The following is an 11,998-nucleotide window of genomic DNA, read 5'->3' as shown; positions in this document are numbered from 1 at the left end:
AGAGTGAAAAGTGAGTACAAGTTTAATGGTCTGCCGATGTATTTGGCCTATTAATAAGGTAACGGATGAGACCAATATATTAAGGTAAGAGTTAAGAAGCAGAACTGGACGGGAAACTAACAAGTGCAAAGACAATATCCTCTAGGGTATAGCATTACATACATTGGTTTCCACTGTTAAATATTAAAGAAAACACAATAAAAAATGTAAATTACAAGTTCTGCAAGACCAACTGACTTTAAATCCCTTGTAATGTTTTGTTTTAATATATAGGCAACAGTTGCTGCTTCTCAGGGAACTGGGGAGAGGGGAATACAACATGTAAGTCAGGAAATACAGAAAAGAAAAGGGGTTAGCAGCTAAAGAAACTCATTCTGCTTTCTGATTCCTTTGAATTTGCCACTACCTAATATTTGACAAATAACTAGATCCCACTATATTGGTAAGCAACTAAGAGACCATATTCTACCAAGGGGATTTGTCATTCTGCCTTAACATTCATCACCTCCTCCCCAATGGCTTCTCCAGCTTTTGTAGCACCAACTTTATTTAGCAGCAAAGTAAGTTGATCGAAGAAGATTAGATTCTTAAGCTGCATCAGCTGTTGCCACTCCTTTTCCATCTGTAAATCATGTTCCTCAAAACGAGCAATTTTGTCCTCAATCTCCCTGGTCTGTAAAGCACGGAAGCAAGAAAGCAAACATGTACAAAGATCAAATATTGAGCATCACTGATGACCTCATCAAAGGGAGCTTGGAATATTTAGCACTTGATTTCATGTATGAGTATACCTCGATAGCAACCTCGGAGACAGCTCTCTCTATGTCCTGTGCCTCCTCCTCAAGCTGAGACCGTGCTTCAACAAGAGCTCTTTCAACTGTATCATTGGCATGCCCATTGGAAGTTCCGTCCGTTTCTGCATAGTATAAGACCATGTCACTTACAGCAGGAGTTCATTGAGCCATCTAGAAGTTCTATTGTTTGCAAAATTGGAAAATGAATGTTTCATCTTCGTTTTCACGATTGCAGTTTCATGGAAATCTGCCTCATTTGCCAACAATACCACTACAAGGGAGATTATTGTCTTTAAATTTGCAAGTTCCGCAAATTTCCCAAAGTTGCCGTAGTCCCGAGTATTTTCAGAAAAACGAGATTGGGACATCATATTGTCAATATTGGAACACCAAAAGCCTCTTATCTAAGTCGCATTATCACAAATGTTCTCAATGAGTAGTTTAATCACTCTAACTTAATTGTGTATCAAGGTCACTAATGTTTCCCTCTAAAAGAAAGCCAATCCTGTCAGAATAACTGAGAAGAATTTTAGCTAAGCAACAATGGTAGTAAACATGATCCTTGGCATTCAAATACTGCAAAAATACTGTCAGAAATCCCTGGCAGAACGCAGCCCACAATGCACAAAGAAGAAACATTAGTTAACATAGCAGATTTGCAGCATAGCATTACAGCAAAAATCAAGAGTTGTAATCAGATAAGCTTTAGACAATTCTTTTTAAGATGCCTCGAGTATCTCACAACAGTAACAAGGATTCTCATCAAAACCAAAACAAGTAATAAGTGATGATAGATACCTTGCTTCTCCAAGACACCAGGTAGAGATGCTAGACTCCCTTTCATTATTCCCTCACTGTTCTCAGACAAAGCCGTAACAGCGGCATGTGCTGCTAATTCTGCAACCTCTTTTCCCGCTAGAGCAGAAAGGAAAGCAGCCTGCAGTAAGATTCAAAAACTAAAGGAATCATTTGAGGTCTGACTTGAATAACACTGAAGTGCTACTTAATTAACTTGTCCCCCTCAAGAAATCCCCAAAAGCGTCTTAGTCCATAAGAAAGCAGGACCCTATAACAATTAATCCGAGACATAAAATGGAAGTTAACCAAAGCACCCCTGCAGCCCTTCTCCAGCACTACATAACGATCCAAAGTCATAAGAAGTGAAGTTTCCTTTGATCATTTAGGATGTGAGTTGGTTCAGCAACTATATTGAACTTGCAGAGTATCGTTGGTGAGGAAACATTTTCATTCCAAAGCAAATTTGTTTTCAGTTAATGATGTCCAGATTCTGTTTGATATTCATGGTCATGGGTACTAAATAGAACATGTTGATCTAACGTCCTAAACACTTTCCGGTAATAAGAAATATGACGGAGTACCTGAGCCATAATTGGGTTGCTAGCATCAGCAAGGGGTGTGAGGCGCATTCTCTTGGATGGAAGAAGCATAGTTTCAGACCCAGGTTCATTATCCACTTCTGCAGACACCGGAGGGCCCATAAACTGCTCACCAAAAGGAAGCTTCACAAATCGAGCCACACATTCTTTCGCACTTCTGCCACCAACATGCTCGGCAACCTTCTTCCAATCATCGCCATAATGCATAAGAGCTTCTAAAAGGTGCAAAGTCTCTTTGTCGGTCCAATCTGTCTTAACTTCTTCACTAATTTCAACGCGCCGAAAATCTGAAGTATTCATGCCGACTCTGAAATTACCACGAACGTAGCATCTTGCACAAAGAGTCAAATCATACTGCACTTAAACAAACAAAGTTGATCTAACTCTTAGACCATAGCAACAAGTCCTAGCAACACTTAAGTAAACTACCAATTACGAGTAAGCCCAAAAAAGGGAAAACTTTTTAAAAAAATTGAAACCACCAGCTATAAAAGTAGGAAGCTACGAGCTGAGCAGTGAGAGCAAATTTAAGCATGACCAGCTGAGAAGTTAAAAGATTCAAACTTGATTCCAAAGGTTGTTAAATAACAAATTAATCCTTCTAAACAAGATAAGACAAACCCACAACAATGGAAGATTGTTGAAATCACCTTATCAGAAACAAAACAGGCAATGCTGCAAGCTGATTTGCAGGCACTGCAAAGTCTCTTCTTGGGGGCAGTAAAATCAGTGGGAGTAGTTCCATTAGCATCAGCATTTTGCGGAGCCGCGGAAGCAGAAGAAGTAGACTTAGACTCTTTTTCTTCCCACTTGAGCAGCGATTTGGAAGAGTTAGCAGTGTAATTAATCAAGCCCCATGTCTCCAGGAAATCGAAAACCCTACGAATGGAACCCACATCACCAATAATGGTCTTGCGAGCCTCAGTAAAGGTTATTTTTTTAGTGGGATTGTCTCTGAATCTACGAATAATGGAATTCCTATAGTATTTATAAGTCCTAGGGTTCTTAGAAGGTGATCTTCCGTCGAAGAATTCAGGAAGAAATCGAACCTCACTTTCATGTATGCTATTCCACGAAAACCAACCTAAAAGAAAAACACCGATACATCAATTAATTAATTAATCAATCCATTATATATGGGGGGGGGGGGGGGGAATTTAAGAATAAAAAGTAGCTCAAGAGTAGATGGGACTTACGGGAGTGACTGGGGATGTAAATATAATCAGGCTCAGTAAGGCGGGAAGAGAGGGTAGCGGGAGTCACGTCTTTGGAATCGGTGGTTGGGTTTGGGGAGGATTCCAGTTGTTGGGGACGCTTTGGGGGCAAAAGTTCAGATTGAGGTTGCTGTGGTGGTGGCAGTGGCTGTGACGGCGTTTGTGGCGGTGGTTGCAGCTGAGGCTGTGACGATGTCTGCGGCTGTTGAAGTGTAGGTGGCGGTGGCGGTGGCGGAGAGGTAGTTTCAGGGTTGGGATTAGCTGCCGGTGACTTGCTGTCGCCGGTTTCCGCCATGTTCAGGTTACGGAATCAAGACAAGCTTGTGGGTATTTTTGGGCAGATTAAAGGCACTACGGTCCACGTCAGCTACTATATACGGCATTATAAGATTTTATAGTGTTCCCACCCTCACATATATACTAAAAATAAATTTTTACTTTTATTTGTTACGAAGACAAAAAAAAATCTGTTATAACCATAATATTTATTACTTATTTTAAATTATTTTTTTAAATCCAATAAAATATGCATTAATTAATATGAGTATTCTGATAAATTATGCACTTCATTTATTATTTCTTAAGGATCGTGAAAAATCAAAACATGCCAAATAAAAGAAAACGGAGAGAGTACTGAACTGCATTTTAATTTCTATTTTGAGAAAATAAGTTGTGTTTTTAGTTTCTCAATAATTAACAGATTGGTGAAAAGTAAAACGAACAAATTTTCTTGTGTCTTATACAATTGAACACAAATTTTTATTTGCATATTACTTTATTAATACTTTTGTCTGCTCGTTTTTTTGTTTGTTTGTTGTAATATAAGAAAAAATATATTTATTTTATTAATCTTGATTATATTTTTATTTTTTAATTTTATCCTGTTATTGTCAATAATATTATCTAATTTTAATGAATAAAATCTCTACTAAATTATAGGGACTTATATAGTCATTGAATAACATTTTGTTATATATCTTTTTATTAGATTATCCAATATTTTATATAATTACATTGTTAATAGAAATTTTTATTAGCATATTACTTTGTTTAATATTTTTGTCTATCACTTTCTTTTTGTAATATAATAGAAGATATATATTTTGTTAGTATTTTATCATGTTAATATTAAAATAAAATATGTCATAACTCTCACTACTCCATAATGTAGAGAATGGTCTTAACTCCCATAATCCACTACTCCATGATGTAGAAAATGGTCATAACTCTTTTGTAACTCTTCTCACATATTCTACCACTAATTACCCGATGTTCTCCATGATTTCATGACTTATTACCCCACTTTCTTCCAATTTAATTCAAGGAAGAATTCCTACACCTATAAATAGGAGTCTTTCGTCCATAACGTGGTGTGAAAAATAATTGAGAGTGTTTCAATGAAATGAGGTTAAAGTTGTGAAAAAAGAAGAAGAGAGTTTTTACTTTTGTTGAAGGAAGGTGTTCATCTTGGTGGAGCTTTGGACTCAACAATTTGTCCAGAGTTTGTTCGAATCATACGACGTGATCGGGATGTTATATCATAGGGGAGACAAGTCAAGAGGATTACTGTTGGACCAGTGAAGATTTTGATGCAGTGGGCTTGAATCTCATTAAAGAGAGCGAGATATCCGCGCCTTAGCCTGAAGTTATTTTATTTTCTCTATTTTTATTTTTCAGCTGTAATTGTATTTTTACCAACGATATTAAGGAGATTCAAATGGCTATAGTTGAAAAATCCGCGGATATCAAGGTGGGAGATCTCAACAAGCCATTCCGTTTCAATGGTACTCATTTCAAAAGATGGAAGGGTAAAGTACTTTTTTATTTGAGTCTTCTCAATGTTTCTTATGTTTTAACTGAGAAGAATCCAAGCAAAGTAGACAACTCCTCCATGAATGATGATGAGCTAATCGCCCTTCAAGAAAAAATTGAAAAATATAACGATGATTCATACAAGTGCCGGTATTATCTTCTTAATTGTCTATCTGATAATTTTTATGATTATTATGATAGTACTTACTCTACTGCAAAGAAAATTTGGAAAGCATTGTGTAACGACCCGGCCTGTCGTTTATAAGTTACCGCTCTGTTTCCCCTATTTCTGCTTCTTATGTCTTGTTCAATTGTATTATATGGTGTCAGGTTGGTTGGTTCGGGTTCGGAGTGGTTTTGTAAAGGAATGAGACACTTAGTCTCTTAAGTTGGCCATTTAGTTGGAAAAGTCAACCGAAAATTGACTTGTGAGTAAATGATCTCGGAATAGGGTTTTTATGATTCAGATAGTTTCGTGAGGTGATTTGGGACTTAGAAGCGTGATTGGAATGTATTTTGGAGGTCCATGGTAGATTTAGGCTTGAATTGGCGAAATTGGAATTTTGACATTTTTTGGTCGGTAGTGAAAATTTTGATATCAGGGTCGGAATGGGAATTCCAAAATTTGTAATAGGTCTGTTGTGTCATTTGTAACGTGTGTGCAAAATTTCAGGTCATTCGGACGAGGTTTGATAGATTTTTTGATCGAAAACGGAATTTGGAAGTTTTAGAAATATTAGGCTTGAATCCGAGGGTGTTTTGATGATTCGATGTTGTTTAAGTGTTTCGAAGATTGGTATAAGTTTGAAAAGTGGTATATGAATTGTTCGTATCATTGGTTGAGATCCCGGGGGCCTCGGGATGAATTCGAAATATTTTCGAAAAAGTTTGGAATTGGAAGTGAGCAACTTCAGTTGTTGCCCATGTCATAACCGCACCTGCGGATTGGGGACCGCAGGTGCGAGATCCTAGAAGCGGAAGAGTAGCCGCAGATGCGGCCAGGAGCTGGAAGACCAGAAGACGCAGGTGCGGAAGGTTTAACGCACCTGCGAGACCGCAGGTGCGGAAGGTAAGGCGCAGGTACGGTTCCAGGAACTTAAGTGAAAACCGCAGAAGCGGTAGCGCAAAAGCGAAAAAGGACCGCAGATGCGAAATCCATGTGTCAGAAAGTATATAAGGTTTCCTTCATGTATTTTTGCTAAGTTCTCCATTTTTTAAGACGGGAAGTGAGCTAGGGCAGTGGTCCTTCAAGGGAAATCGAAGGTTATTAGTTGGGTAAGCCACTTAAGCTTCATTACTTGTGTTTATGACCATTTTTCCATTATTTAATCACGGTGTTAGTGGAAATTAAGGAAGAAAATTGGGGGATTAGGGCTTGAAATTGGAGACCTTGATTTAGGAATTTGAGGGGACGTTTGTGGTCAGATTTTGATATTCTTGGTATGTATGGACTCGTGGAAGGATAAGGATTTTATTAATGTAACTTTTATCGAATTTCGAGACATGGGCTCAGGGGTCGGTGGACCAATTTCGGAATTTTTGATATAATTTGATTATTTTCGCATGAGCTTCGTTCCCTTAGCATATTTTGACGTTATGATTTTGATTTTGGATAGATTCGACGTGAGTTGAGGCCGAGTCGAGAGGCAAGGGCATCACGGAGTAGTATTTCATCCGATTTTAGGTAAGTAATCATTGTAAATCTAGACCCGAGGGTATGAAACCCAGGTATTTCGTATTGTTTTGATAAATGAGATAACACACATGCTAGGTTACGAGCGTGTGGGCGTGCGCCGGTAGGGATTGTGACTTGGTCCATCCCGTAGCGACTATTAAGCCGCATTGATTTGAAATCATATGATATCCCGTATTTCAGAGATTGATACTATATTTTGGGTTGTACGCCATGTTTGGGGCCTTGCGCCGACCTATTTAGACCTTTAGGGGTATTATTATTGCTTTCCTCACTCTGTTTGATTTGAAAGCATATCCTCAGTCATGTTTTATCTGTTTACTGTTTAAATTCGGTTTCATTACCCTACTTCTTAATATATGAAAACTATTTGGACTGAATTTTCTTGATTTTTACCGATATGCCCGAGTGGCCGTGAGGTTATTGACTGAAAGAGGTTGAGGACCTAATAGTATATATATATATATATATATATATATATATATATATATATATATATATATATATATATATATGCTTGTGGCTGTGAGGTTAATGACTGAAAGAGGTTGAGGACCTAATGGTGTATATATATACATATACATATATATGTTATGGGTTAGGCTGCACGCCGTAGCGATATTATGTATATTTTATGGATCGGGATGCACGCCGTAGCGATATTTATATGGATCGGACGGCATGCCGCAATGATATATATTGGGTCAGGTTGCGCGCTGCAGTAATATGACATTTGGGCTGTAGGAGCGCCTCCGGAGTCTACACACCCCCAGCGAGCGTAGTCGACTATAAAATATGGATCAAGCTGTGCGCCGCAGCGGTTATTATTTTTATTATTATTATAAGATATCTATTGAGCCGGAGTGCTGTGTGTGAGTACTGATTGGCGAGAGCTGAGTCCCGAGTGACTGAGAGGCTTGCCCGAGAGGCTATACTTATGAGTGATACCTTGCCCGAGAGGCTTGTCTGGGACATTTTGATGCTTTCACTCGCCATTTATACTGAGCCTCTATTGAAGAATGCTAAATAAATGTATTTTTTCAAAGGTTTTGAATTGAAACTGGAGTTTTATGAGATAACTGGCTATTGAACTGCTGATTTGACTTGATATTTCTATTGAAAATTCTTATATGATTCTAAATGCTCGTCACTGCACTCAGACTTTATTTACATTAGTTACTTACTAAGTTGGCGTACTCACGTTACTCCCTGCAGCTTGTTTGCAGATCTAGGTGCCCGGGCTTTAGAATGAGAGATTCTAGCACTCTCGGAGTCGTATCCGGAGATCGCAAGGTAGTTGCACGGCGTTCGCAGCCCTGCCTTCCTCCTTCCTATCTTAGTATTTTGTATTTCAGACTCATATTGTATTATTTAGACAGTGTTTGGTTGTATTTAGAGGCTCATGACTAATGACACCAGATTCGGGCTGTGTTAGTATATTTTGTACTGGTTTTCGCACATTTCTATTGATTTATATATTACATATGAAGAGTTTGAGACTTAATCGGTTTTATAAAATGATTTTTATAAAAAAATTCGATGTAGTAAATGTTGGTTTGGCTTGCCTAGTACTGTGATAAGCGCCATCACGATCGGGATATTTGGGGTCATGACAAGTTGGTATCAGAACCTAGGTTACATAGGTCTCACGGGTCATGGGCCGGTTTAGTAGAGTCTCGCGGATCAGTATGGAGACGTATGTACTTATCCTCGGGAGGCTGCAGAACCTTTAGGAAGAACTTCACATTCTTGAAATTCCTGTCGTGCGAATTTGTTGATTCTAGTACTAAACTTCTGTTATTCTATTCTCTCACAGATGGTGAGGACACGTGGTACCGGTAAGGACGGACGACCACCAGTACTGCCAGTTGGGGCCACTAGAGGTCGAGGACGCGGTCGAGGCCGTGGTAGGGGTAGGGGTGTAGCCTGCACAGCAGCTAGGGCAACACCTGCAGATCCACCAGCTGCACTAGTTCAGGATCAGGTCCTAGATGCGGACACTCCAGCAGCACCAGCTCAGGCACCAATTGTGCCTATTATGATTCCAGGCCTTCAGGAGGCCCTAGCCCAGATTCTATCTATATACACCGGCTTGGCTCAGGCGGTCTCAGTTACTACGGTCGCAACTACTTCTCAAGCCGAGGGAGGTACTCAGACTCCCGTTGCTCGCACACTTGAGCAGGTTGTGCAGGGACTTCAGACACTGGGGGCACCTTCAGCCCAGCCGGTTGCACTAGCTCAGGATTATGTGGTACCAGTTATGCCTGACGACGAGCAGCGTCGATTGGAGAGGTTTGGTAAACTTTAGCCTCCGACTTTCAATGGTACAGAGGGCGAGGATGCCTAGAGTTTCTTGGACAAGTGTCAGAGGATTCTTCGCACATCAAGTATTTTGGAGACCAGCGGTGTAGAATTTACTACTTTTCAGTTTTCTGGAGCTGCCTTTACTTGGTGGGAGGCTTATGAGAGGCGTAGGCCTGTTGATGCAGCACCCCTTACCTGGAAGCAGTTCTTCATTCTCTTTTTGGAGAAGTATGTGCCACAGTCTCGCAGAGAGGAGCTGCGCAGGCAGTTCGAGCAGTTGCATCAGGTAGATATGACTATGACGCAGTATTAGATGAGGTTCTCGGAGTTAGTTTGTCATGTTGTTTGGTTGATTCCTATGGACAGAGAGAGGATCAGGAGGTTCGTTGATGGCCTCACATATCAGCTTCGAATTCTCATGACTAGAGAGAAGGTGTCAGGTGCTACTTTTAAGGAGGTTGTTAACATTGCTCACGAGATTGAGTTAGTTTGTTGCTTGGAGCGAGATGAGAGGGAGGCCAAGAGGCCTCGTGGATCTGGTAGTTTTGGTGGTTCTCCTTCGAGAGGTCAGTTTCAGCATGGCAAAGGTCGTCCATTCAGACATGCTCAATCAGCTCGCCCAGCTCATCGTTGGGCGTCATCGGGCCATGGTTCTCACAACTCACATCAGGGTCATTCATCACTCAGTTCCCTACCAGCCCAGAGTTCATCCCGTGCTCCATCAGTTTAGGGTTCTTCCATGCCAGGTCCTTCTATTGGTCATTTTGGTGCTAGGGGTTCCCTTCAGTCCCTATTTCCCGCACCAGGAAGTTGTTACGAGTGTGGAGAGTTTGGGAATATGAGGAGGCAATGTCCTCGTCTTCTTGAGGGTCCGTCTCAGTAGAGAGGTCAGCCCTCGACTTCAGCTCCAGTTACTTCACCACCCGCTCAGGCAACTAGGGGTGGGGGTCAGTTAGCTAGGGTCGCCTTAGAGGGGAAGGTCGATCAGGTGGTAGTCGGGCATATTTCTATGCACTCCCAGCCAGACCAGATCCTATTGCTTCAGATATTATGATTACAGGTATTGTCTCAGTCTGCCACAGAGATGCCTCTGTATTATTTGATCCTGGTTCCACTTTTTCATATGTGTCATCATATTTTGCTCATTATCTGGATATGCCTCGTGAGTCCCTTGTTTCATCCGTTTGTGTATCTACTCCGGTGGGAGATACTATAGTTGTGGACCGTGTATACCGGTCGTTTGTGGTAACTATTGGGGGTATGGAGACCCGAGTAAACCTTTTGTTGCTTTGTATGGTGGACTTCGATGTGATATTGGGCATGTATTGGCCATCTCCGTGTCATTCTATATTGGACTGACATGCTAAGACAGTGACGTTGGATATGCCGGGTGTGCCATGGAATGAGTGGCGAGGGTCGATTGATTTTGTTCCCAATAGAGTGATTTCGTTCTTGAAGGCCCAGCGGATGGTTGGGAAAGGTTGTCTTTCACACTTAGCCTTTGTAAGGGATGTTATTGCAGAGACTCCTGGTATTGACTCTATTCCTGTTGTGAGGGATTTTCCCGATGTGTTTCCTGCAGACTTGCCGGGCATATCACCGGATAGGGATATTGACTTTGGTATTGATTTGGTGCCGGGCACTCAACCTATTTATATTCCACCGTATTGTATGGCACCGACGGAGTTGAAAGAATTGAAGGAGCAGCTTCAGGAACTCCTTGATAAGGGGTTTATTCGGCCTATTGTGTCGCTGTGGGGTGCACTTGTTCTATTTGTGAAGAAGGATGGCACAATGAGGATGTGCATTGATTACAGGCAGTTGAACAAAGTTACAATCAAGAACAAGTATCCTTTGCCTCGCATTGATGATTTATTTGACCAACTTCAGGGAGCGAGAGTGTTCTCTAAGATTGATCTCCATTCAGGGTACCACTAGTTGAAGATCAGGGACTCGAATATTCTTAAGACAGCTTTCAGGACCCGATATGGTCATTATGAGTTCCTTGTGATGTCTTTTGGGCTGACCAATGCCCCAGCAACGTTCACGCATTTGATGAACAGCGTGTTTCGGCCTTATCTCGACTCATTTGTGATTGTTTTCATTGATGATATTCCGGTGTACTCGCGTAGTCAGGAGGAGCACGCGGAGCATTTGAGAGTTGTGTTGCATAGATTGAGGGATGAGAAACTCTATGCAAAGTTCTCCAAGTATGAATTTTGCTCTGTTCAGTGGCTTTCTTGGGGCACGTGGTGTTGTGAGCACGTGATTTTTGCCTTACGAAAAACTACTCCAAAATAAATCAAAAAATAAAATAAATTTCTTTTACTATGTAATTTTTGAATTTGTGTGGTGTTAAATACTTGTGTTATGTCCGTAAGTGTTTACATTGTCATAATAAAATGAAAAAATAAAATAAAATACATATCGCATGCATATAGGATTTAATGATACATTTAAAAGATAATTTAAATAAAATCACAAAAATATGCAATAGTTCTATTTTAAATATTCCACTGTGTGATTGATGTTTTGTCTATGTGTTAAATAATTGTTATAAAATAATTAATATATTTTGTGAATTTAAAATTGTTTTACAATTAAAATTAGAAATTTAAATTAGAAAAAAATGAAAAAAATGTATATATATGCAAAATCGGACCTGGATTAAAATCCAGGCCCAAATGAATTAATTCCCCCCCCCCCCCACAGCCCAATCCAGATGACCCTGTCCGGTCCAATTCAATAGGATTTAAAGTTATTTTTACATCACAGATAACGGTG

General features: G+C 40.2%; 1 protein-coding gene across 1 annotated transcript; it reads right to left on the bottom strand.

The window, feature by feature from the left end:
• Positions 1 to 221: 221 nt before the first annotated feature.
• Positions 222 to 3,780, bottom strand: LOC107824220 (SWI/SNF complex subunit SWI3B). Its single transcript, XM_075226009.1, has 6 exons — positions 3,388 to 3,780; positions 2,842 to 3,275; positions 2,174 to 2,545; positions 1,593 to 1,731; positions 792 to 916; positions 222 to 673 (listed from the first exon to the last, which is right to left on the bottom strand). The coding sequence occupies exons 1-6, from the start codon at positions 3,698 to 3,700 to the stop codon at positions 482 to 484; spliced, it is 1,575 nt and encodes a 524-aa protein (XP_075082110.1). The 5' UTR covers positions 3,701 to 3,780; the 3' UTR covers positions 222 to 481.
• Between the last annotated feature and the right edge of the window lie 8,218 nt (positions 3,781 to 11,998).

The sequence above is a fragment of the Nicotiana tabacum genome, chromosome 12 (genome assembly GCF_000715075.1).
Source record: "Nicotiana tabacum cultivar K326 chromosome 12, ASM71507v2, whole genome shotgun sequence".
Taxonomy (NCBI): Eukaryota; Viridiplantae; Streptophyta; class Magnoliopsida; order Solanales; family Solanaceae; genus Nicotiana; species Nicotiana tabacum.
This window is presented reverse-complemented; position numbering and strand designations above follow the sequence as displayed.

Coding starts and splice junctions, on each gene's coding strand:
- LOC107824220 (XM_075226009.1), bottom strand. CDS start 3,700: ATGGCGGAAACCGGCGACAGCAAGTCACCGGCAGCTAATCCCAACCCT. Junction 2,546..2,841: donor CCTGTTTTGTTTCTGATAAG/GTGATTTCAACA, acceptor GTTTAAGTGCAG/TATGATTTGACTCTTTGTGC. Junction 917..1,592: donor TGGTGTCTTGGAGAAGCAAG/GTATCTATCATC, acceptor TATACTATGCAG/AAACGGACGGAACTTCCAAT.